General features: G+C 48.4%; 1 protein-coding gene across 1 annotated transcript in view; it reads left to right on the top strand.

The window, feature by feature from the left end:
* The window catches only part of mapkbp1 (mitogen-activated protein kinase binding protein 1), a 228230-nt gene that overhangs the window by 168710 nt on the left and 31835 nt on the right, over positions 1-27685 (top strand). The window contains exons 14-24 of the mRNA XM_078406156.1: positions 1312-1382; positions 2707-2828; positions 4794-4869; positions 9210-9321; positions 11761-11824; positions 13255-13380; positions 15475-15623; positions 17018-17070; positions 18394-18642; positions 23193-23362; positions 27275-27420. Of these exons, the coding sequence (XP_078262282.1) occupies positions 1312-1382; positions 2707-2828; positions 4794-4869; positions 9210-9321; positions 11761-11824; positions 13255-13380; positions 15475-15623; positions 17018-17070; positions 18394-18642; positions 23193-23362; positions 27275-27420 (1338 nt within the window). The remainder of the gene's footprint in view (positions 1-1311; positions 1383-2706; positions 2829-4793; positions 4870-9209; positions 9322-11760; positions 11825-13254; positions 13381-15474; positions 15624-17017; positions 17071-18393; positions 18643-23192; positions 23363-27274; positions 27421-27685) is intronic.

Genomic DNA, 27685 nt, shown 5'->3' on the forward strand with positions numbered 1-27685 from the left:
GCTCCTATCACACATGACATGACCTTATGATGGTCTCCAGACAAAATGTCGATCATTTCTTTGCCTCCACAGATGCTGCTTGACTGCCATATGTTGAAAGACTGGAGCGACTAGGCTTGTATACACTGGGATTTAGAAGGATGAGAGGGGATCTTATCGAAACATATAAGATTATTAAGGGGTTGGACATGCTAGAGGCAGGAAACATGCTCCCAATGTTGGGGGAGTCCAGAACAAGGGGCCACAGTTTAAGAATAAGGGGTAGGCCATTTAGAACTGAGATGAGGAAAAACTTTTTCAGTCAGAGAGTTGTGAATCTGTGGAATTCTCTGCCTCAGAAGGCAGTGGAGGCCAGTTCGTTGGATGCTTTCAAGAGAGAGCTGGATAGAGCTCTTAAGAATAGCGGAGTGAGGGGGTATGGGGAGAAGGCAGGAACGGGGTACTGATTGAGAATGATCAGCCATGATCACATTGAATGGCGGTGCTGGCTCGAAGGGCTGAATGGCCTACTCCTGCACCTATTGTCTATTGGAGGCCAAGTCAGTTGATATTTCTAAGGCAGAGACAGACAGACTCTTGCTTAGTACGGGTCTCGGGTTATGGAGAGAATGGGCTTGGCGCCGGAGACCCGGGTTCGATCCCGACTACGGGCGCTGTCTGTACGGAGTTTGTACGTTCTCCCCATGACTGCGTTAGTTTTCTCCGAGATCTTCAGGTTTCCTCCCACACTCCAAAGACGTTCAGGTTTGTAGGTTAATTGGCTTGGTGTATGTGTATAAAAGAAAATTGTTCCCAGTATGTGTAGGATAGTGTTAATGTGCGGGGATCAAATCAAATCAAATCAAATTGCTTTTATTGTCATTCAAAAATAGATTCGAATGAAATTGTCGTTACCATGCAGTCATAAACAATAAAGAACACAAGACTTGTTGCTCTTGTTGTTGGACTGTGGGTAATCTTTCATTTCACTGCACATTTATGTGTGTGTGACAAAATAAACTTGACTTGACACACAATTACATAAGTTTAACACAGACAACCATCACAGTGATTCCTCCAGGCACACCCTCACTGTGAAGGAAAGGCAAAGAAAAGTCTTATCTCCTCTTCTGTTCTCCTCCCGCGGTCAGGCAGCCAAACTGCTGCTTCGAGGCGATCGAGGCTCCCGACTTTTGAAGCCCCCGCCGGGCGATGTAAGGTCCCAGGGCCGAGCCGAGCGGGCCGATGGGGCTGGGCGGTGCGGCCTCGGTGGGCTGAGGGGCCTGTTTCCGCACTGTATCTCTAAACTAAACCTTCTATTCTTCTTTGCAGCTAATGGCGGGAGTGTCAGGATGATCACCTGTGGTGCAGACAAGAGCATTTACTTCCGGACGGCGCAGAAGGTAACCGATAGCGCACTGCATGAATGTACCGTCAGTTACAAACTGGAACCTAATCCATAGCTTCAATACAAGTCGAATAATCAACACTTCGGGAATGGGTTAAAGTAGTTTGGAATCTAATCCAGAGATTCAGTGTATATAAAATCCTCTGGGAAAGACACAAAACGCTGGAGGAACTCAACAGGACAAGCAAGCAGTATCTCTGGAGAAAAGGAATGGGTGACGTTTCGGGTCGAGACCCTGTGAGTAGGGCCGTCTTAACGCATGGGCCTGATGGGCACTTGCCCGGGGCCCCACGAGCTTATATGTTCCATTTTATTGACCATTTACATTTTTATTCCTGTGAGTAGTTGTCGTAGGGGCCCCAGTACACTGCTTTGCCCGGGGCCCATAATGCTGTAAAGACGGCCCTGCCTGTGAGTGAGCTACGAACTATAATTTAGTCCAGGGCTTCAGTACATATGGAACATAATCAGTACATAACCTGCATATTCCGTACATAATCAATATTCGTTAAATAATATAATATATAATATTGAGTTACAGATTGAGATGAATCCCAAAGTTCGGTGTTCATAGAATAGTTGATACCGTGGGACTGAATTACAGACTAGTATCTAATCCAGAGCTTTAGTAAATCCAATAATCAGTGGAAGAGTGGAATTCCCCAGATTGTTCCACTAGCTGGAGTTCTGCCAGACAATGTGTGTTGGAAGGAACTGCAGATGCTGGTTGAAATCGAAGGTCGACACAACATGCTGGAGTAACTCAGCGGGACAGGCAGCATCTCTGGAGAGAAGGACTGGGTGACGTTTTGGGTCGAGACCCTTCTGCAGACTGTGGTTTATCCAGCGCCTTTGTTAATTAGATCAAAGGATTACTGATTTTAATATATAGGTGGCTCACAATCTTCCATAGATACGATAAGGGAATAACGTTTAATGATCGCCATTTTGGCTGGGGACCATCATACGGTCATATGTGATAGGAGCAGAGTTAGGCCATTCGGCCCATCAAGTCTACTCCACCATTCAATCCTGGCTGATCTATCTCCCCCTCCTAACCCCATTCTCCTGACCTCTCCCCATAATCCCTGACACCCCTACTAATCAAGAAACTATCTATTTCTTCAGACTGAAGAAGGGTCTCGACCCGAAACATCACCCATTCCTTCTCTCCAGAGATGCTGCCTGACCCACTGAGTTACTCCAGCATGTTGTGTCTGCCAGACAATGCATCCTCTCCCGATATTGTTCTGTATATAGATGATGCCCTGTGGGTGTCTGGGTGTTGGAGCTAGCCTGTTTGTTTTCATTCCCAACAGACTAGCGAAGGCACTCAGTTCACCCGAACTCACCATGTGGTTCGAAAGACGACGTTGTATGACATGGATGTGGACTCCACGCGGAAGTATGCTGCCGTTGGGTGCCAGGACAGGAGCATTCGGTGAGTGGGATGTGGTGCTGCCATCGGCGTACCGCTCCCGGTTTATATGCAGAGCCACGCCTCGCCTCCCGGCTCTTGAGGTTCACAATGCCTTTCTTCCACTAATTCTGTGGGTTCTGAGGTGGCTGGTGAGGCTGATGTGGGATCACAGTGGCACAGCAGTAGAGCTGCTGCCTCACCACCTCAGAACCAGGGGCCACAGTTTAAGAATAGGGGTAGGCCATTTAGAACGGAGATGAGGAAAAACTTTTCCAGTCAGAGAGTTGTGAATCTGTGGAATTCTCTGCCTCAGAAAGCAGTGGAGGCCAATTCTCTGAATGCATTCAAGAGAGAGCTAGATAGAGCTCTTAAGGATAGCGGAGTCAGGGGGTATGGGGAGAAGGCAGGAACGGGGTACTGATTGAGAATGATCAGCCATGATCACATTGAATGGCGGTGCTGGCTCGAAGGGCCGAATGGCCTCCTCCTGCACCTATTGTCTATTGTCTATTACCCACTGATATAACTTACACCCACTGCTGTAACACTCTGATAACCCTCCCCACAACTCTGTCACACCGATATATTCGCCACCACATCTGGCATCTCTTCCTCGACTCTCCGTCTTCAGGGCTGAGTTCAGTGGTTTAGGTCATGTTCATGTGATAGCAGAATTAGGCCATTTGGCCCATCAAGTCTACTCCGCCATTCAATCATGGCTGATCTATCTCTCCCTCCTAACCCCATTCTCCGCCCTTCTCCCCATAACCCCTGACACCCGCACTAATCAAGAATCTATCTATCTCTGCCTTAAAAAGACGGCCTCCACAGCCTTCTGTGGCAAAAGAATCAGTACACCCCAACTTTTCTCTGTAATAATTACTGCTGTTTGTACCGACATTGCATTATCTTTCACCGTAACACTCAGGAATACCGCAAATCTCTGAAAATAAAACTGATGTCTTGCACGTGTTTAAAACCGAGATATCCTATACCTCTGTGTCGGAAGATGCTGGTATAAACCGAGGATTGACACAAAAGGTTGGAGTAACTCAGCGGGTCAGACAGCATCTCTGGAGAAACGGAATAGGTGACGTTTTGGGTTGAGACCCTTCTTCAGACTAGAAGGATCTCGACTTATCCATTTCTCCAGAGATGCTGTCTGACCCGCTGAGTTACTCCATCTTTTTGTGTCAATCCTTCACCTCTCAATGTCGCTTTACATGGTACATAGAAACATAGACAACAGGTGCAGGAGTAGGCCATTCGGCCCTTCCAGCCTGCACCGCCATTCAATATGATCATGGCTGATCATCCAACTCAGTATCCTGTACCTGCCTTCTCTCCATACCCCCTGATCCCTTTAGCCACAAGGGCCACATCTAATTCCCTCTTAAATATAGCCAATGAACTGACCTCAACTACCTTCTGTGGCAGAGAATTCCACAGATTCACCACTCTCTGTGTGAAAAAAACGTTCTCATCTCGGTCCTAAAAGACTTCCCCCTTATCCTTAAGCTGTGACCCCTTGTTCTGGACTTCCCCAACATCGGGAACAATCTTCTTGCATCTAGCCTGTCCAACCCCTTAAGAATTTTATAAGTTTCTATAAGATCCCCCCTCAATCTTCTAAATTCCAGCGAGTACAAGCCGAGTCTATGCAGTCTTTCTTCATATGAAAGTCCTGCCATCCCAGGAATCAATCTGGTGAACCTTCTCTGTACTCCCTCTATGGCAAGAATGTCTTTCCTCAGATTAGGAGACCAAAACTGTACGCAATACTCCAGGTGTGGTCTCACCAATGCCCTGTACATGCCACACCACCTTGCCACATTCCCCGAGTGAATAGACTAGATCCACAGACTGAATAACAATGTGTGATGGAAGTTTTATGTCGGCCGTACTTTGATTTAAACACGGGAACAAGTTTACGCCTGTGTAAATGTCTCGATTGTTCTCTCACCGTCTATGTCTACTTCCCTGCAGAATATTTAACATTAGCAATGGGAAACAGAAGAAGCTGTACAAGGGATCTCAGGGAGAAGATGGAACGCTGATTAAGGTGAGTGCTCTTGGAACAGTGCGGCATCCGGCTTTCAAAAGCAGTGGTTCTTCCATCCATGCCGATCCTTCCCACACGGACCATTCTTTCCCACAACATCCTGCCCCCCTCTCACCGAGCTTCTTCCCACCCACTCCCCATTCCCCACTCCACCTGTCCCTCTCCCCCCCCCCCCCCCCACCCCTTCCACTGCTCCCATCTGCCCACAACACACGCCTCCCTTCTTGGGTCCCATACTCCAGCCATCTTTCCAACAGATTCCATCGTTTGCAGCCCCTCCACCAAGCATGTCCCCACCTCTGTTGTCATCTCCATCTCTCTCTCCCCCAACTAACACCATCCAACTGTCCACCCCTTCTATCACTGGCCAGCTGTTTCCCCACCACGCACCTCTTTACACTGGATATCTCCACTTCATGCGGAGAACTGCAGATGCTGGTTTACACCGAAGATAGACACAAAATGCTGGAGTAACTCGGCGGGTCAGGCAGCACCTCTGGAGAGAAGGAATGGGTGACGTTTCGGGTCGAGACTGAAACGTCACCATTTCTTCTCTCCAGAGATGCTGACTGTCTTCTTCAGACTGTATAAGAAAATAACTGCAGATGCTGGTTCAAATCGAAGGTATTTATTCACAAAATGCTGGAGTAACTCAGCAGGTCAGGCAGCATCTCAGGAGAGAAGGAATGGGTGACGTTTCGGGTCGAGACCCTTCTTCAAACTGAAATGTCATCCATTTCTTCTCTCCAGAGATGCTGACTGCCTTCTTCAGACTGAAACGTCACCCATTTCTTCTCTCCAGAGATGCTGACTGTCTTGCTGAGTTACTCCAGCGTTTTGTGTCTATCTCCTCTCCATTCTTTCAGCCCAGACGCAGGGTCTCAACCCAAATCGTTGACCATCCATTTGTCTTCATAGATACTAGCTGACCCTCTGAGTTCCTCCAGCAGTTTGTTTTTTTGTTAGTATTACTCTCCTCCATTTTGTAAACTTGTAGAATCTCCGACAGTCTGTTCTTCACTGGTTCCCGATGCCCTCCCAAGTTTCTGCTCGGCGACAACATTACAACCTCTTCATCTGACACCTCCATTAATTAGTCACCTTGGATCACTTTTCCCACAATTTTATTTCTCAGTGTAATGTGTAACTGTTGAGAACTAAGAAGCACTCCTTCAAGCGATTGAAAGCGGCACGGTGGCGCAGCAGTAGATTTGCTGCCTTGCAGTGCCGGCGACCCGGGTTCGATCCTGACTACTGTCTGTGCCGTCTGTACGGAGTTTGTACGTTCTCCCCGTGACCAGCGTGGACTTTCTCCGACATCTTCGGTTTCCTCCCACACTCCAGAGATGCACAGGTTTGTAGGTTAATTGGCTTGGTAAATGTCAATTGTCCCTATTGCGTGTAGGATAGTGTTAATGTGCGGGGATCACTGGTCGGTGCGGACTTGGTGGGCCGAAGGGCCTATTTCTGTGCTGTATCTCTAAATTTAAAAAAAAAGATTTGCCGTTATGTAAGGATAGGCACACCTTTAATCTAGTTTTTCAATTTTCCATACACTTCAATTTAAGTGAGACACAAAATGCTGGAGTTACTCAGCGGGTCAGGCAGCATCTTAGGAGAGAAGGAATGGGTGGCGTTTCGGGTCGAGACCCTTCTTCAGACTGACGTCAGGGGAGGGGGCGGGACAAAGATAGGATGTAGTTGGAGACAGGAAGACAGTGGGAGAACTGGGAAGGGGGGAGGGGAAAGAGAGGGGCAGAGGAACTATCTGAAGTTAGAGAAGTCAATGTTCATACCGCTGGGGTGTAAACTGCCCAAGCGAAATATGAGATGTATGAACATTGATATCTCCAACTTCAGATAGTTCCTCTGCCCCTCTCTTTCCCCTCCTGAGATGCTGCCTGAGTTACTCCAGCATTTTGTGTCTACCTTCAATTTGAACCAACATCTGGAGTTATTTTCCTATACATCCTTCAATTTAAGTGGCTCATTTAAATTTAATGATCATCACTCAGCCTTAGACTATCTTGTTGTGGCTCTGAACACCATGGCAGACACTTTCCATGCTGACTAACTCACTCTGCTGCCTGACTCTCTCTCTCTCTCTCTCTACTGTACAACTATCTCTCTGCACTGACCGACTGACCGACGTTCTGTATATCTTCCACCTCCTTCACTGGGCTGACCGACTCTCTCTGTGAACTGTGAGGAAGATGCTATGAGGTTGCAGGGTGACTTGGACAGGTTGTGTGAGTGGGCGGATGCCTGGCAGATGCAGTTTAATGTAGATAAGTGTGAGGTTATCCACTTTGGTGGTAAGAATAGGAAGGCAGATTATTATCTGAATGGTGTCAAGTTAGGAAAAGGGGACGTACAACGTTATCTGGGTGTCTTAGTGCATCAGTCACTGAAAGGAAGCATGCAGGTACAGCAGGCAGTGAAGAAAGCCAATGGAATGTTGGCCTTCATAACAAGAGGAGTTGAGTATAGGAGCAAAGAGGTCCTTCTGCAGTTGTACAGGGCCCTAGTGAGACCGCACCTGGAGTACTGTGTGCAGTTTTGGTCTCCAAATTTAAGGAAGGATATTCTTGCTATTGAGGGCGTGCAGCGTAGGTTTACTAGGTTAATTCCCGGAATGGCGGGACTGTCATATGTTGAAAGACTGGAACGACTAGGTTTGTATACACTGGAATTTAGAAGGATGAGAGGGGATCTTATCGAAACGTATAAAATTATTAAGGGGTTGGACACGTTGGAAGCAGGAAACATGTTCCCAATGTTGGGGGAGTCCAGAACAAGGGGCCACAGTTTAAGAATAAGGGGTAGGCCATTTAGAACGGAGATGAGGAAAAACTTTGTGAATCTGTGAAATTCTCTGCCTCAGAGGGCAGTGGAGGCCAATTCTCTGAATACATTCAAGAGAGAGCTAGATAGAGCTCTTAAGGATAGCGGAGTCAGGGGGTATGGGGAGAAGGCAGGAACGGGGTACTGATTGAGAATGATCAGCCATGATCACATTGAATGGCGGTGCTGGCTCGAAGGGCAGAATGGCCTTCTCCTGCACCTGTTTTCTATTGTCTATTGTCTCTCTCCACTGACTGATTCGCTCTCTACTTTTTTTTTTTAACCAAAAATAGATTTAATCAATTATTTACAAAGATAATATGCACAGTAAACAAAACAGTACAAACAAACCCACCACCATAATACAAATAAATATTCTTAAATTCTGAATATTAAATAACTATATCACCATCCTTGTTAAAGATACATTGCACCCTGCGCGGTGTCCAGCGGTCCCAGAAACCCCCCAGGGTGCCCGTGGACAGCGCATAGTCCCTCTCTAATGACATGCGGACGTAACCCCGGAAAAGGGGCGGGCAGCCGGCTCGGGCGGAGCCCTCCTCCGCCTGGCGCCGTGACTCGTGGATGGCCAGCTTGGCCAGGCCCAGGAGCAACCCAACCAGGACATCTTCAGCCCTGCCCTCTCCCCTACGCACAGGGTGTCCATAGATGAGGGTGGTGGGTGAGAAGTGCAGCCAGAAGGCAAGGAGCAGCCCCTTTAGATATTGGAACAGGGGCTGCAACCTCACACACTCCATATACACATGGAGTGTGTATGCAGCAAAAGTGGCAGGCAGCTGTCTCTCTCTGCTCCGTGTAACTCTCTCTGCTCTGACTCTATCTCTACTGTCCTACTCTCTCTCTACTCCTACTCTCTCTCACTCACTCTCTCTCTCTCTCTCGCTCTCTCTCTCTCTGCACTGGCCTTCTCTCTACTGTTGTCTCTCTCTCTCTCAGATCGCTGTGAGAAGCACTTAGGGATGGAAAATGTTGCGAAAAAAACACTTAGGGACTGAAAATGTTGCGAAAAAAGCACTTATTGAACCTACATTTTTAAAGTAGTATTTATTTATTGCAAGTCACTTAACATACACAGATCAGCATGGGGCCCCTATGCTCGTGGGGCCCCGGGCAAGTGCCCATCAGGCCCATGCGTTAAGACGGCCCTGGATACTGAGTTGGATGATCAGCCATGATCATATTGAATGGTGGTGCAGGCTCGAAGGTCCGAATGGCCTACTCCTGCACCTATTTTCTATGTTTCTATGATCCCACTACTGACCAACTCTCTCTCTCTCTCTCTCTCTCTCTCTCTCTGTGCTGACTGACCCTTTCTCTACTGACAGACTCTTCTCTCTCTGTGCTGTCCATCTTTCTCTCGCTGTGCTGACCAACCCTGTCTCTTTGCCATCCGACCCTCTCTCTGCATTGACTGCTTTGTTTGACCGGAGATCCGGAGTTGATGTAACTAGTGCGGCTCGTCTGCTTTTATCCAGGTTCAGATTGATCCGTCCGGGCTCTACATTGCAACCAGCTGCTCTGATAAGAACCTCTCCATCTTTGACTTCTACTCAGGCGAGTGTGTTGCAACCATGTTTGGACACTCAGGTGAGTTGGCATCGAGGAGGCCACGCTTTTGCTGGTCCTGTTTAACATTCAGCATGTCCTTGTCCTATCCACTGTCATGGTTAGAGTCCACACTGGGATAGAAGTGGGATCCATTCGTCTCACGGTTAAGCTACTATCTACCTCATTGGTGACCCTCGGACAATCCTTGATCGGACTTTGGTGGCTTTACCTTGCACTAAACGCTATTCCCTTATCATGTATCTGTACACTGTAAATGGCTCGATTGTAATCATGTAATGTCTTTCCGCTGACTGGTTAGCACGCAACAAAAGCTTTTCACTGTACCTCGGTACACGTGACAATAAACTAAACTGAACTAAACTAACTAATAATTGACAAGTTCCATACCATTGATCCGCACCACAAACTTAAATTTGAGTCAGTAAATATGTGACAAATAAATGTGGATAACAGTCGCTGGACTATTGTCCATCAGGGAAGGATATCTGCCATCCTTACCCACTCACCTCAGACCCACCAAATGTGGTTGACTGTCAACTTGCTCCTCGGTTGAAGAACAAGAGGGGATGGACCATAAAAGCTGCCATAGCTGATGACTGGATAAATAAAGAGGAAGGGGGTGCACTGACTAGCCCCCAGTAAGTGTCACCAAGGAGAAATGAATCGGCCCATTGACAGGCCTGGTGGTGGGCAGCAACAAAGAGAGTGGGAACCAACCTTTGTCTTTGAGCTCAGATGGACTGGAGTCTGGGTGGATGGGAGATCAGGGCAGCACGGTGGCACAGGGGTAGAGTTGCTGCCTTCCAGTGCCAGGGACCCGGGTTCGATCCTGACTCCGGGTGTTTGTCTGTACGGAGTTTGTACGTTCTCTCTGCGACCTGCACGGGTTTTCCCCAAGATCTTCGATTTCCTCCCATGCTCCAAAAACGTACAGGTTTGTAGGTCAACTGGCTTGGTATGAATGTAAGTTGTCCCTGGTGTGTGTAGGATAGTGTTAAGGTGCGGGGATCGCTGGTCGGCATGGACTCGGTGGGCCGAAGGGCCTGTTTCCGCGCTGTATCTCCAAACTAAACTAAACCTGCAGCAGCCACGTCTGACTGTGCAGAAGCTGGCAGTCTGATAGATACCTTGACGGAGGATCATGTCCCCTTTGGTGCTGCTTGCGGGAAGCTGCTGTGTTGGTCGCGGTGGGTGGGAGCTGGGGATGGCGGACATAAGACGACCGCATCGGTCACTCAGCCTTCAGCGTTATTCATTTGTCCTCAGTTTAGCTCCACGCAGGTTTGGCCAGTGGCGTGATTCATCGAGTCACGCCATCCAACATTGCCCCCACTGGTGCAATGATGATACTGCGCCCCAAAGTTCTGCCCTTCTCTCCAAACTGCCATCTGGCAGTAACCTGGCCATAGATCACCAGAAATAAATAGGTAGACAAGACATGCTGGAGTATCTCTGGCAGCATCTCTGGAAAGAAGGGACGGGTGACGTTTCAGGTCGGGACCCTTCCTCAGACCCTCCTCCACCCCCATCCTCCTCTCTCCGACGAGAGCTCAGCAACATCCTCTCTCACTGCTCCCCCTCTGTGCCTCCTGAGACGCTGCCTGTCCTGCCGAGTATTCCAGTATTTAGTGTCTTATCTTCGATTTAGACAATAGACAATAGGTGCAGGAGGAGGCCATTCGGCCCTTCGAGCCAGCACCGCCATTCAATGTGATCATGGCTGATCATTCTCAATCAGTACCCCGTTCTTGCCTTCTCCCCATACCCCCTGACTCCACTATCCTTAAGAGCTCTATCTAGCTCTCTCTTGAATGTATTCAGAGAATTGGCCTCCACTGCCTTCTGAGGCAGAGAATTCCACAGATTCACAACTCTCTGACTGAAAAAGCTTTTCCTCTCTCTCTCTTTTTCTTGCTTCCCCTCTCTCTCCCCTCCCCTTCCCAGTTCTACTAGTCTTCCTGTCTCCGACTACATCCCATCTTTGTCCCGCCCCTTTCCATGACATCAGTTTGAAGAAGGGTCTCGACCCGAAACGTCACCCATTCCTTCTCTCCTGAGATGCTGCCTGACCCGCTGAGTTACTCCAGCATTTTGTGCCTGCATTCACTCACAGAGACGTTCAGTGATTGAATTGAATTGAATTGAATAAATGTTATTAGTCAAGTGTGTTTACATACAAGGAATTTGCCTTGGTGCTTTGCTCGCGAGTAACAACACAACATACAGTAAACAATTAAGAATAAAACATTATAATTTAAACATGCGAAGGATGAAATAAAATGCCAGAGCAAAAGGAGGCTTTTGGTTGTTGAGTGGAGCTGGTGGGAAGAAGCTGTTTTTATGTCTGGCTGTGGCTGCTTTGACCGATCGTTGTTGTCCCACAAGCCCATATCTTTTGGACTGGCTGTCACTAATTTACCTTGGTTTCCACAACAGATGTCTTTTTTTCCCCCCCAGAGGTTGTGACGGGAATGAAGTTCACCAATGACTGTAAACATCTGATCTCCGTGTCAGGGGATAGGTAGGTTCCTTCTCTCCGTGTTACCCTGCCGTTCGCCACGCACCCTTCCTGATTGATTGTGGGTCTTCCCTCCACTCCCTCACTCCATCTCTTTCTCCTGGCAAGGCCAAACGCTACCCACGCGAGAAACGCGCAGGAAAGCACAGAAAGAGCCAACAAACGATGTCCCTGTTGGGCAGCGCACGGACTGAGAATCGTTGAGGGCTCCTGGCAATTTACCTTTCAGTCTGCTGTTGCCCGCTCAGCCAGTCTGGCTGTCTGTAAAGGGCGTAAAACAAAACGAACCTGAAGAAATAAAAACACAAAATGCTGGACGTACTGGGGCAGCAAAGAGTTGAAGTATCACGTCCATAATCTCTCGTCAGAACAGGCTGTGAAACGTTAACATTGACCTCTTCTCCATCCGCAGGAGCTGCTTGTCTCGTTGAGTGTCTCCAGCATTTTCAGTGTTACTACATTGCATGCCTCTTTATGTCTCTCACTGCTTTCCCGTTTCTGTCTTAAAAATGCTGTCTTTTTTCTCTTTCCGTACCACCCTCCGTCTCCAGCTCTCTGTCTCAACCACGCTTCTTTTCCTCTCTCTCGTCCCCCTCTCTATTTTACCCCTGTTGCAGCCTACGACTTTGTCTCTCTCTCTTCCCCTCTTCTCTTCTTCCTCCTCCCCACTCCTCCTATCTTTCCTACTTCCTTCGAATCTTCTTTCACATTTTTCTCACTTTATTCCGTCCCACTTTCCTTTCTTCCCCTCTTCTTTCCTCTCTCCCCTTCCTTCTCTTCCCTTTCCAACCTCTTCCCCTTTTCACTCTCTCTCCTCCTTCTCTCCCTTCCTGATTCTCTTTTCCCTCTCCTTCCTGTCTCTCCACTTTCCTTATTCGTCTCTTTCCACATTCTCCCCTTTCTCTCTTCCCTTTCCACCCGTTCCTCCTCCCCTCTCTTTCCTCTTGCCATCTACCCACCCCTGCTCTCCCTCCCTCCATCGCTCCCTCTCTCCATCGCTCCCTCTCCAATTCCCTCTCCCCACTCTTCCCCACTTCCCTTTCTCTCCCCTTCCACATTTCCCTTTCCTCTCCCTCTTCTTCCCCTGCTCTCCTCTTCCCTTTCTCCACTCTTCCGCTCTCTTGTCCCTCACTTTCCTCTCTCCTCTTCCCTCTCCTCCTTCCTCACTTCCCTCTCTACCTGCTCCCCTTCACCTCTCTTCCTCTCTCCCCTTCCTCTCTCTCTCTCTCCCGTACCCCCCCCATCCACTCCCCCACTCTTAATACTCAGTGAAAGCTTGGCTAGTGATGTGATGGGGATTGGACCTGCACTGTAGGCCAAGTGATATCTTATCTGTGACCGACCACGGCCCTGCACTCACTTGCTGTGGGCTGAGGTTGAAATTCTGGACAGGGTGCGATCTGAAAGATGTGACTCTGTGTTGTTCCCTGCAGCTGTATCTTCATCTGGCGGCTCAGCTCAGAGCTGACAATTAACATGAGGCAGAGGCTGGCCGAGACCAAGCAGAAGGACAAAAAGCAAACCAAGACCCCCCCTCGGAAACATTCCGCCCCGAGCAGGTATGTGCAACTCCTGTGCACCTTGGGGTACAGGGGAGGGTGACTGAGTGGATGTACGGGATAGCTAAGTATTAACCCCTGACACTTCTCACCAATTGACAACATGGACAAGCCAGAGTTTGGTCCGTCTTTTGGCACTATTCCTAACCTCTTCCCAAAGTCTGATTCGTCACCCTGTGCTTTTTTGGTGCCAATTTGTTTGCTGCCTTACGAACGTCCATTTGTCACCATCAAGAGCAGGAATGATGAGGAAGTCAAACGAGGCGTGGGTTAGAAAGTGACAGCACGAAGCCACAAGGGACAGGAACCTAGAGTAACAAACAACGTGCTGGAGGGACAGGCAGAATCTCCGGATGGAAGGAATGGGTGACGTTTCAGGTTGGGACCCTTCTTCAGACTGCCTGACCCGCTGAATTACTCCAGCATCTTGTGGCAGTCCGAAGAAGGGTGAACACGAGTGTCAGGCTAAAGTAATCTCCTTTGCCTGAGCAAATCCATGTGCCTATCTAAAAGCCTCTTAAATGCCACTATCATATCTGCCTCCATATCTCTGGAGTGACTCTCAGTCTGAAGAAGGGTCTCGACCCGAAATGTCACCCATTCCTTCTAGACAATAGACAATAGGTGCAGGAGGAGGCCATTCGGCCCTTCGAGCCAGCACCGCCATTCAATGTGATCATGGCTGATCATTCTCAATCAGTACCCCGTTACTGCCTTCTCCCCATACCCCCTGAAAAAGTTTTTCCTCTTCTCAGTTCTAAATGGCCTACCCCTTATTCTTAAACTGTGGCCCCTTGTTCTGGACTCCCCCAACATCTCTATCCAGAGATGCTGCCTGTCCAACTGTGTTACTCCAGCATTTTGTGTCTATCTTCGGTGTAAATCAGCTTCTGCAGTTCCTTCCGACACAAAGCGCTGGAGGATCTCAGATACATCTCTGGAGGGAGATGGGGAATCTGTGTTTCAGCCCAGGGAAGTGTCCTGGCCTAAACATTGACTGTCCATTTCCCCCCATTCCCTGTCCATTTTGCCTGACTTTGTGTTCGTGAATTCATGGGTGTTACATTAGTGGTTAGTCACAGCTCCGGCAGCTCGAGTTCGACCCTGAGCTCTGGTGCCGTCTGTGTGAAGTTTGTAAGTTCTACCTCTGCTATATGAACTTTCTCCAGGTGACCCAATTTCCTCCCACAGCGCAGAGATGTTCAGGTAGGCCATTGACCACTGTAGATTGCCACGAGAGTGTGTCAATAGCAAGCAGTGTAGAACTGGGTCATGTTTGTCTCAGGGCAGGTATGGTTCTGGAAGGTCAGTATGGGTCAAACAAGACAAGCTGGCTCTGCACAGTTGATTACTACCTGAGATGGTGACACGGAAGCATAAAAATTGGCAAAAGTACAGCGGACACAAGGCATCTCATTGCTAAAACTTATATTTCTTATGCTCTTACATATAAGGAAGAGGAAATCTATGGATTGAGCAACGTATCTCACAAGGAGTTGATATTGTGTTAACTTTTGAAGAAAAATAATAATATTTTGTTTTCTCTCTCTGTATTTGACCAGTTTTATGTTACACCGCTTGACTTTGTTTTGTCTTAAAATGTCACTTGCACTCTTCCCTCTCTCCCCTTTCTCTATCAACTCTACATTTTTCTCTCAATCTATATCTGTCTCTTCCACTCTTTTTCTCCATCTCTCTCCCTGTTTAGTTTAGTTTAGTTTAGTTTAGTTTAGAGATACAGCGCGGAAACAGGCCCTTCGGCCCTCCGGGTTCGCGCCGACCAGCGATCCCTGCACATTAACACTATCCTACACACGTAAGGGACAACTTTTACACTTACCAAGCCAATTAACCTACAAAACCTGTGCGTCTTTGGAGTGTGGGAGGAAACCTGAAGATCTCGGAGAAAACCCACGCAGGTCACGGGGAGAACGTACAAACTCCGTACAGACGGCAGCCGCAGTCAGAATGGAACCCGGGTCTCCGGCGCTGCATTCGCTGTGAGGCAGCAAGTCTACCGCTGTGCCACCGTGGCCGTTTGTGACGGTAATGTATTGCAGGGTATATTTACCCACGTTCCTTCTTCTCCTTCAGGCAGGAAACATTTGATGCTGCTGCCCAGACTGCCATGTCCTCTGACAGTGAGAAGGATGCTGAAGAGGATGCAAACGAGGATGACGAAGGTCACAGCGAAGGCCCAAAGCACGTTTCCCCCAAACGAGGCATCGCAGGTGAAGGGAATGGTAGGTCCATGCAGATTGGAGAGAGATTGAGACATGAACACAGGGTCGATACCCTCCAGCCCATCCACCAGCTCTCAGTGACGGTTGTTCATCCTGCATTGGAGAACAACCTATATATATTGTGTAGGAAGGAACTGCAGGATGAGAGGGGATTTTAATGAAACATATAAGATTATTAAGGGATTGGACACGTTAGAGGCAGGAAACATGTTCCCGATATTGGGGGAGTCCAGAACCAGGGGCCACAGTTTAGGAATAAGGAGTCAGCCATTTTGAACGGAGATGAGGAAAAACTTTTTCACTCAGAGAGTTGTGAAGCTGTGGAATTCTCTGCCTTAGAAGGCAGTGGAGGCCAATTCTCTGGATGCTTTCAAGAGAGAGTTAGATAGAGCTCTTAATGGTAGTGGAGTCAGGGGGTATGGGGAGAAGGCAGGAACGGGGTACTGATTGTGGATGATCAGCCATGATCACGGTGAATGACAGTGCTGGCATGAAGGGCTGAATGGCCTACTCCTGCACCTATTGTCTATTGTTTAATGGTGGTGCTGTACAATGGAGATCCAACATTGTAGCATTAGTGGTGCTGTCCAGTGGTCGTCCAACACTGCTCCATCCATGTACAGCATCATGGACGCCCAACACTGCATCATCCATGTACAGTATCATGGGCATCCAACACTGCTCCATCCATGTACAGTGCCATGGATGTTCAACACTGCTCCATCCATGTACAGTGTCATGACGTCCAACATTGCTCCAAATGAAATCAGACAGCAATGGACCCAACAATTTATTATTGGCATTTAGAAACTGACCAGGTGATGTAAGTGCATTGTCAGCCAAGAAAGACTGTATAGATGCACAGAGTCTCTTGCCCAGAGTGGGGGAATCGAGGACCAGAGGACATAGGTTTGAGGTGACGGGGAAAAGATTTAATAGGAATCTGAGGGGTAACCTTTTCACACAAAGGGTGGTGGGTGTATGGAACAAGCTGCCAGAGGAGGTAGTTGAGGCTGGGACTATCCCAACGTTTAAGAAAAAGTTAGGCAGATACATGGATAGGACAGGTTTGTAAGGAGATGAACCAAACATGGGCAGGTGGGACTAGTGTAGCTGGGACATGTTGGCCGGTGTGGGCAGGTTGGGCCGAAGGGCCTGTTCTCACACTGTATCACTCCATGACTCTAACGCTAAGATCTCAATTGGAACCTTCCACTAAAGTTGTGAACTTCAGGACTGCTTCAAGTAAACTAATGGAGATGACTCTACTTTACTGTTGAAGGTGTGCAGAGTGCTTGTGTAGCGACCACTTTGAGAAAGTCTAATGTTGCCTTTTTGCCAGCGATGGCGGAATGCTTGATACCTTTCTTTGTTCATTCCGGATATCTCCACAGGCATGCAATACAGTGGAGGTGTGAGGAGTCTGTACCACTGGGACAATGGGAAGGTAAGATCTGATGTGGACTTCAAACACTGTCGCAGATTCAGCTGAAAGATCAGTTACGCGTTGTGCAAGTAGCTGTGAAACTGTGAGAAGAATCTTTCACCCTCATTGGGTGGTCATATTTGCTGCAGGCTTCTCCAGGAATGTTTTGCGTGTTATCAGGAGGGATCTTAACATGAGGATTGTAGATATCCGATGTGCATTGAGTGTGGCCAGGTATGGAATCAAGGGCGGCACAATGGTGCAGCTGGTAGAGTTGTTGCCACACAGCCCCAGCAATCCAAGTTCTATCCTGACCTCGGGTGCTGCCCTGCGTGGAGAATTTGAACGTTTTCTCTTCCATCACATCCAAGCGGAGGTTCTGACGGAGAGGGTTGGATCTGGCTGGTAATCGATAACAGCTGGAGCAGATGCAGGCGGTCCTCTGGAAGGCCGCACGCACCTCCCTGGTCAGGACACAGGTCTGAATCTGCATCTCAATGCTGAGGGGCCACAACATCTGCTCCACACCTAGGGTTGCCAACTGTCCCGTATTAGCCGGGACATCCCGTATATTGGGCTAAATTTGTTTATCCCGTACGGGACCGCCCTTGTCCCATATTAGGCCTGGGGGACGCTGTAGGCCTGGACACTGTAGGCACAGACACTGTAGGCCCGGGGGCCGCTGTAGGCCCGAACACTGTAGGCCCGGGGGCCGCTGTAGGCCCGAACACTGTAGGCCCGGACACTATAGGCCCGGGAGCTGCTGTAGGCCCGGACAGTGTAGGCTAACGGAGTGTGTTCGGAGAGCGGGAGCGAGTGTGTTCGCCTAACGGAGGTAGCATAGCAACCCGCCTCCCGGCTCGGGCGGCCGCCATTGGTGGAGCAGGAGCATATGGCCGCTGGCTGGGTGAGGTCACGTGGGGCACGGGACAGTGACATCACCTTCTGTCCCTTATTTGGGAGTTAGAAAGTTGGCAACCCTATTGGCCACACCTGCCCCATGGGGCTGCCTCTTCTCACTGAGCCTTGGGGTGATTTACAGCAGGAGGAGCATCAGCGGAAGGCAGGGGAGCCACCCTTGATATCGAGCTATGCTCAATGTACATTAGATGTCTAAAAGATAAAAGGCAAGGCACAACACTGTACACACATTCCTATGGATGAACTATCCTGTTCAGTGCTGATTGTGTCAGCGATCTTGTTCCTGGGATGAATCCAGAGTGCTCGGCGAGACGCCAGTGTAATTACTGTGGTGATGTGATGCTATCTGTTGCTGGGCGCCGGTTTCCGTTGTTGATGCTGACTTTTGCTTCCCCCCCCCCCCCGCCGCCCCGCCGGGCACAGACAGACGACGTGCCGAAGAGACGGGATTCGGTCACGGAACACGCCCCCCGTCCCCGGGGCCGCTGGTCTCACCGCATGGACACCCTGGACCTGAGCGTGAAGTCGATGCTCGACCTGCGACACCTGGACTCCTTCTCCCCGTCCACGGACTCCAGCTCGCAGCCCAGGGCCAGTGTGACCGGGGCGAGCGGCGCTCCCACTGACTATGAGCACAGGCTGAGGGTCAGCATAGAAACACTGCTGAGCGACGTGAGTCTTTGGCCCACCCAATCCTTTTTTTTTTTAATATCAAAAAATACTTTATTCAAGTAATAAATATTTGCTTACAGAACATCTTCTTTTTTAACAAAACCCATCCGACATTTCCGGAGGTTACACATTCGATACAGGCATTACATCCAAATTTACAGACATTTACTTACATTTACACACCTTTACACAGTATCCCTTATTTGGAGGGGCGTCTCTCTCCACCACACCCTGCCCCCCATGTCCAGCAGCGGAAGGACCCTAGACTGTGGTCCTCCCCCACAGGGCCTTGGCGTTGGCTGCACCAAGCTTCAGTGCGTCCCTCAGCACGTACTCCTGCAGTCTGCAGCGGGCCCAGTCAGCAACATTCCCCGACGGACAGCTCGCTCTGCTGGGAGGTCAACAAGGATCGGGCAGACCAAAGAGCCAGTCTGACACTTTGAAGACCTGTCCAGCTACCCCATCCCCTCCCCATCACCTGCTTCCCTCCCTGGCATGTTTCCTCCACACTTTTAAACCTTCCAGATCAGAAGTCCTCCCTGCCTTCTTAAAAAAACCTCTCCTGTATTCCCTGGAGTTCAGAAGGATGAGAGGGGATCTTCTGGAGACGTATACAATTATGAAAGGACTGGACAAGCTAGATGCAGCAAAAAATGTTCCCAATTATGGGGGAGTCCAGAACCAGGGGCCACACGGTCTAAGAGTAAAGGGGAGGCCATTTAAAACTGAGGTGAGAAAAAAAACGTTTTTACCCAGAGAGTTGTGAATTTGTGGAATTCTCCGCCGCAGAAGGCAACGGAGGCCGATTCTCTGGATGAGTTTAAAAGAGAGTTAGATAGAGCTCTAGGGGTAGCGGAATCAAGGGATCTGGGGAGAAGGCAGGCACCGGTTACTGATTGTGGATGATCAGCCATGATCACAATGAATGGCGGTGCTGGCTCGAAGGGCCAAATGGCCTCCTCCTGCACCTATTTTCTATGTCAACTATCTCTTACTATCTCTTTGCCCCACCTCTGTCTCTCTTTACCAACTTTCTTCCCCTTACCCCATCAGTTTGACGAATGGTCCAAACCAGAAACTTCGTCTGTCCATTGCCTCCATAGATGCTGCCTGATCCGTTTAGTTTCCTCCAGCACTTTGTTTTTCTTTCTCAGTTTTCCAGCATCTGCAGTTCCTTGCGCCTCCTTAACCTCAGCTTCTAATTTATTTCCCACAACTCACTGGCTCTTCTACAAGTGGAAGAAGTTTCAGATTATTTGCAATATTTTGGGGCGTCACGGTGGCGCAGCGGTAGAGTTGCTGCCTGACAGCGCCAGCGACCTGTGTTCCATCCCGACTACGGGCGCTGCCTGTACAGAGTTTGTCCGTTTTCCCCGTGACCTGCGTGGGTTTTCTCCGAGGACTTCGGTTTCCTCGCACGTTCAAAAGACTTACTGGTTTGTAGGTTGATTGGCTTGTTATAAATGTAAATTGTCCCCAGTGTGTGTTTAGGATAGTGTTAGTGTGCAGGAATCACTGGTCGGTGCAGACTTGGTGGGCCGAAGGGCCTGTTTCCGCACTGTATCTCTAAACTAAACTAAACTAATTTTGATCACCTCTTCTACGTATCAAATAACCTTCTCAGCTCCACGCAGAACAATTGTAGTCTCTATGTATCCAAAGTCTCCCATTGCAGTGAATGTTTTCTGCAACATTTCCAAAGCCTTGATGTCCTTCTAAAGTTTGCCATGCAGAATGTGCTAGCTGGGGCCGAATGAATGATTTATAAAGAATAATAGTCATAGAGTGATACAGTGTGGAAACAGGCCCTTTGGCCCAACTTGCCCACACCGGCCAACATGTCCCAGCTACACTAGTCCCACCTGCCCGCATTTGGTCCATATCCCTCCAAACCTGTCCTATCCATGTACCTGTCTAACTTTTTCTTAAAGGTTGGGATAGTCCCTGCCTCAACTACCTCCTCTGGCAGCTTGTTCCATACACCCACCACCCTTTGTGTGAAAAAGTTACCCTTCAGATTCCTATTGAATCTTTTCCCCTTCACCTTAAACCTATGTCCTCTGGTCCACGAGGCACCTACTCTGGGCAAGAGACTCTGTGCATCTACCCGATCTTTTCCTCTCATGATTTTATACACCTCTATAAGATCACCCTCATCCTCCTGCACTCCAAGGAATAGAGAGACCCAGCCTACTCAATCTCTGCCTGTAGCTCACATCCTCTAGTCCTGGAAACATTCTCGTAAATCTTCTCTGTACCCTTTCCAGCTTGACAACATCTTTCCTATAACTGAACACAATACTCTAAATGTGGCCTCACCAACGTCTTATACAACTGCAGCATGACCTCCCAACTTCTACACTTAATACTCTGGCTGATGGCCAATGTGCCAAAAGCCATTTTGACCACCCAATCTACCTGCGACTCCGTCTTCAAGGAACCATGCACCTGCACTCCTGGATCCCTCTGCTCTACAGCACAACCCAGAGCCCTGCTATATCTAAGCCAAGGATAACAGAGCAGAGCAAGATAGACCACTCGACCCTTAAACCATAGTACGTCATGGCGCCATTTTAGTAGGCAGAAACTTCCAGAAACATTTTAAAAGAAAAATAACAAAAATCTGTGAATTGATAGATGAGATATATTCTGCATTTTTAATGGTATCAACACATATACTGTTCCCCCAAAACACTGATTACACTGCGAGAGGCATAGCAAACGGCGGGTTTTGCTTACTAAAATGGCGGACGTTACGCTCCTTTGCGTGCTACACTTCAGTATAGGCGGTTTCAACGGAATGGTCCATCTTGCTCCTCTAGTATCTTTGGTCTAAGCTTTGCTTCCCTGTTAACCAGAGGCCTAACGACTATACTCCACTGGCCACTGGCTCTTTTGCAAACAAAGGTTACAGGGGACATGAAGTAGCAGCTGTTGCCCTTCGTCCAAGACAAACATGTTGTTATGACCAAAGAAGCACAGTCCAAGGTGGGGCCCGCACTGTCAGCATGTTTTCAGGGCCCCAACACCTGTTGCCTCCTGCGGCCTTCTGCCTGGGCTCCTCACACTGGCACTTACCCCTGACACCTCTATTCTCTATCCTCGCCAACACCCAAATATTAACCCCTTCCCTCTACAATCTTCATTTCTCAGCTCTGCTTTGCTCTTAAACCCACTTATGTGTAGTGCTGTGAAGTACTGTGCTCCCTGCTTAGAAGGGCTGTGTGTATGTGGCCCCCTACACCAATTGTTTATTTGTGCCTCAAAAAGGCAGCATCATCAGAGGCCCACACCACCCTGGCCACACTCTCATTTCACCCCTGCCATGGGGAAGAAGGTACAGGAGCCTGAAAACTGTAACGTCCAGGTTCAGGAACAGCTCCTTCCCGACAGCCATTCGGCTATTAAACACCACTACCTCAAATAAGCTCTAAACTACATAGACTATTATTGTTATTATTGCACTATTATTGCGTGTTTTTTGTGTGTGCGAGTGTGTATATATATATATATCTATGATCTATATAATTTATATATATATGTGTATTTGTGAGTATGTGTATATTTTCACGCACTGAATCTTTTTTTCTCTCGTTTATTATATTGTTTACAGTGTACTATGTTTACATATTCTGTTGTGCTGCTGCAAGTAAGGATTTAATTGTTCTATCTGGAACATATAGCAATAAAACACTCTTGAGTTTTGACTATTGTAAAGCAAACCCATTCGTCATCAGTTAAGATTTTTTGACCAGGTCTCAAACGACATGGTCCATTCATCACCACCTCCCCTTTCTCTACAATCAATGATTTCAACTCTTTTGTTAAAGTGCTTTATGGGTTTGCTTCGGATAGTCGTTAATACCTAGATATCTCCCATTTGGCTCATGGGCTGTTTCATAGAAACATAGAAACATAGAAAATAGGTGCAGGAGTAGGCCATTCGGCCATTCAATATGATCATGGCTGATCATCCAGCTCAGTAACCTGTACCTGCCTTCTCTCCATACCCCCTGATCCCTTTAGCCACAAGGGCCACATCTAACTCCCTCTTAAATATAGCCAATGAACTGGCCTCAACTACCTTCTGTGGCAGAGAATTCCACAGACTCACCACTCTCTGAGTGAAGAAATGTTTTCTCATCTCGGTCCTAAAAGACTTCCCCCTTATCCTTAAGCTGTGACCCTTGGTTCTGGACTTCCCCAACATCGGGAACAATCTTCCCGCATCTAGCCTCTCCAACCCCTTAAGAATTTTATATGTTTCAATAAGATCCCCCCTCAGTCTTCTAAATTCCAGCGAGTACAAGCCCAGTCTATCCAGTTTTTCTTCATATGAAAGTCCTGCCATCCCAGGGATCAATCTGGTGAACCTTCTCTGTACTCCCTCTAAGGCTAGAATGTCTTTCCTCAGATTAGGAGACCAAAACTGTACACAGTACTCCAGGTGCGGTCTCACCAAGGCCCTGTACAACTGCAGCAGAACCTCCCTGCTCCTATACTCAAATCCTCTTGCTATGAATGCTAACAATCATTTATTTCTCCAACAGATTGAGGAGCAGGAGTTGGCGCACAATCAAAGCTCTTCCTTTGTCATGCCTGCCGGTGTCACGCTGCCATTGTGTGAGGATGGCATATTCACCCAGGAGCTGGAGACACCTGAGGTTGAAGAGTGTGTCATCTATCCTGTGCACACTGAGCGTGCTGTCGAGACTGAGAGGTGAGTGGCAATGCTCGTTCAAGATCCAGGCTCGTTTCCAATGTGGGGGAATCAAGAGCATGTTAATCAGCCTCTGTTTGGAGGTACAAGGAAGTAATTCGTTTTTTATCTGTGATATCAATGTGTGGGGATAGCACGCTGTCAGCCTACTGAGTCCAAGCGAACCACCATCGTCCCTAATGCTTCATCAATCCCATTTTATTCTGCTCACATTCCCATCAACTCCCCCGAGATTCTCCCACTCAGCAGCTCATCAAAGTAAAGAATCTCACTGTGCCTTGTCACACGTGACAATAAAGTATTCCATTCCATTCCATCCGAGACTATGTTCAACACCAGCCACGCTTAAGCACATCCTCACTGGGTGTAAAGTGAGCCTCTCCCAAGGACGGTACACCTGGAGACATAATCAAGTGCTCAAATGCCTGGCAGCGACTCTGGAGAACAACCAACAATGCCCTGCCACCCAGAACAACCGACCCAGTTATGCCAATTGCCTTTGTTCGGGAGGGGGAACAAAAGCAACGGAAAATTCCACCAAGGACAAGATTTGGACAGCTGGAGGCAGCCCGGGACCGGCAGATGCTGGTGGATGTGGACCAACGGCTTACGGTTCCACCAGAGATAGCCATCACCAACTTGAGGCCTGATCTTGTCCTCTGGTCCAACTCTCAGCGCATGGTGTATTTTGTGGAGCTCACAGTCCCTTGGGAGGATGCTGTGCAGGAAGCCTTTGAAAGAAAGAAACTGCGCTACACAGACCTTCCAGCGGAGGCAGAACAGCGGGGCTGGAGAGCAAAGATCTGCCCGGTAAAAGTTGGATGTCGAGGATTTGTGGCAACATCTACCGTAAGACTGATGAAGGACCTGGGGATCAGCGGACAAGCCCTACGCCAGGCTATCAAGGAAACATCACAGGTGGCAGAGCGGAGTAGCCAGTGGCTCTGGCTGAAGAGGAAAGACCCCATCTGGTTTCCCAAATAACCCAGCTAGGCAGATGCAGAGGGGGGTGGTTCTGGGACGCCAGAATGCACTGCTGAGCCTACTGGAGACGTCGTGGGTCCAATCAGCAAAACGTCGATGAAAGTAGGTGCCCACTTGATAACCCCAATGACGTGTCTGCCCAACCTTTCTCAACATCGGAGGAGCATAGGTGAGTGCATAAGCCTCCCATCACCACCGGGAGCAAGTTGACATTTGGCACTTTGGATTTCTAACATCTTGTCCTGTGTATTTGGAAACAGTGGCCATTTCTCCTACCAACCTCCGCTCCACATTGTACATAGAGTTACCTTTAACCAAAGTAAAATTCCCTTATCACGAGACCAGTTCAGATTAATAGGAGCAGCCCATCTGCTTCATTTCACGTTTGTAGATCACCAATTCTTACTATTGAGGGCGTGCAGCGTAGGTTTACTAGGTTAATTCCCGGAATGGCAGAACTGTCATATATTGAAAGACTGGAGCGACTAGGCTTGTATACACTGGAATTTAGAAGGATGAGAGGAGATCTTATCGAATCGTATAAGATTATTAAGGGGTTGGACACGTTAGTGGCAGGAAACATGTTCCCAATGTTGGGGGAGTCCAGAACCAGGGGCCACAGTTTCAGAATAAGGGGTAGGCCATTTAGAACGGAGATGAGGAAAAACCTTTTCAGTCAGAAAGTTGTAAATCCGTGGAATTCTCTGCCTCAGAAGGCAGTGGAGGCCAATTCTCTGAATGCTTTCAAGAGAGAGCTAGATAGAGCTCTTAAGGATAGCGGAGTCAGGGGGTACGGGGAGAGGGCAGGAACGGGGTACTGATTGAGAATGATCAGCCATGATCACATTGAATGGCAGTGCTGGCTCGAAGGGCCGAATGGCCTATGCCTGCACCTATTATCTATTGTCTATTGTCCAACCTTGTTGTGGGTGTTTGGTTGGTGAAGGAATCTGGGAATATCAGGACAGGAGTTAAGATTAGGTGAAAGTTCTTCAGCAATCTTATATGATGGATGGGCTGGGTGGCCTATATTTTGCTTCTCTAAATGTTGTTGTGGCATTATGGCATCATACGATCATAAGGTCATAAGGAATAGGACCAGAATTAGTCCACTTGGCCTATCAAGTCTACTCCGCCATTCAATCATGGCTGATCTATCTCTCCCTCCTAACCACATTCTCCTGCCTTCTGCCCATAACCTCTGACACCTGTACCAATCAAGAATCTATCTAAGTCTGCCTTAAAAATATCCACTGACCTGGCCTCCACAGCCTTCTGTGGCAAAGAATTCCACAGATTCACCACCCTATGACTAAAGGAATTCCTCCTCATCTCCTTCCAAAAGGAACGTCCTTTAATTCTGAGGCTATGACCTCTAGTCCTAGACTCTCCCACTAGTGGAAACATCCTCTCCACATCCACTCTATCCAAGCCTTGCGCTATTCTGTACATTTCAATGGGGTCTCCCCTCATTCTTCTAAACTCCAGCGAGTACAGGCCCAGTGCCGACAAACATCCCAGCAGTTCCTTAAATTAATTTGAGGATGGGTTATTGGAAATCAGTGAGCAGCGGAGCCCATGGACATTAATGAAAATCGCTTAGGTTTTACTTGTAGTGTTCATCAACCCACAGTTACTTGGCAACGTTCCTTCAACAACATCCCCCAAACTGGTGACCTCCATCTGCTGAAAGGACAAAGGCAGCAGCTGCAGGGAAATCCCTTTCAAGTTATATACTATCCAGAGTTCCATTTTGATGAAGGGCCCCGACCCAAAGCTTCACCTATTTACTGTCGTCCAGAATGCTGCCTGACCCGCTGGGTTACTCCAATACCATGCAAGCTTCCAGCACCTGCAGTTCCTTGTAGCTCCTTGTTGGCATGGATGAGTTGGGCCGAATGGCCTGCTTCCATGCTCCATCACTCTTGCGAATCGTTCACTTCTTAATTCCTCCCCATCTGGGAGAGTGTGGGAGGGTCTTCACTGCACAGGCAGTGGTGATTCAAGCCAACGCCTCACTACCAAAGATACTAGAGGAGCCAGATGAACCACTCCGTTGAAATCGCCCATACTGAAGTGTACGTAGTACGCAAAGGAGCGTAATGTCCGCCATTTTAGTAGGCAAAACCCTCCGTTCGCTATGCCTCTCGCAGTGTAATCAGTGTTGTGGGGGAACAGTATGTGTGATGATACCATTAAAATGCAGAATATATCTCATCTATCAATTCACAGATTTTTGTTATTTTTCTTTTTAAATGTTTCTGCACGTTTCTGCCTACTAAAATGGCGCCATGACACACTACGGTTTTTAGGTTCGAGTGGTCTATTATCTTTGCTCACTACCATCTTCTCGAGGGCAATTCCGGATGCTGACCTTGCCAGTGACATCCTCCTGCTGCAAATAAATTCGTAGAAACAGAAAACAGGTGCAGGAGAAGGCCATTCGGCCTTTCGAGCCAGCACCGCCATTCATTGTGATCATGGCTGATCGTCCCCAATCAATACCCCGTGCCTGCCTTCTCCCCATATCCCTTGATTCCACTAGCCCCAAGAGCTCTATCCAACTCTATTCCAAACAGACAAAACAATTCCTTTCTTCTGGACACAAAATGCTGGTGTTACTCAGCGGGACAGAAAGCATCTCTGGAGTGACTCTCGCTCGGAAGAAGGGTCTCGACCCGAAACGTCACCCATTCCTTCTCTCCAGAGATGCCGCCTGTCCCGCTGAGTTACTCCAGCATTTTTGGTCTATCTTCGGTGTAAACCAGCATCTGTAGTTCCTTCCCACACATCCTCCTTTCTACTGGAGATGTGTTATGTAACTAACCTTGCAATGTATACCTCAGCACTTTGAATCCCTGCATTATTAGTGCTTCATTTCGGGTCTTTCAATGTTAATGCTTCATTCCCCACCCACCCCCCTGGCAGCGAGTACCGGGTGAAGGAGCTGCAGAAGGGGATGCAGGAGAAGAGTTACCGCAGTCACAGCCTGGTGGAGAAAAACAGTCCGGACAGCGCCTGTTCCGTAGATTATTCCAGCAGCCACTTCTCCAGCCCTGAACATCCACACGAAGGTAGGAGTTCAGCCTTCATTTTCAACCCATACTCATTACCAACTACGGGGGGGGGGGGGGGGGGGGTGTCTTGCTTTATCTCCAGTGAATTGTTGGTTATATCTATCATTGTGGGATGATAATGTCCATTCGGTCCATCTGATGCATGGCGGCTCTGTCCATTTGACCCTCCCATATCCAAAATCCTCCATCTTTTGTCCTCGCATGTTTATTTAGCTTCCCCTTTAATGGTGGCCGCGGTGTGCATGTACAGCAGGTGAGCATT

This window comes from Rhinoraja longicauda, chromosome 10, assembly GCF_053455715.1.
Source record: "Rhinoraja longicauda isolate Sanriku21f chromosome 10, sRhiLon1.1, whole genome shotgun sequence".
Taxonomy (NCBI): domain Eukaryota; kingdom Metazoa; phylum Chordata; class Chondrichthyes; order Rajiformes; family Arhynchobatidae; genus Rhinoraja; species Rhinoraja longicauda.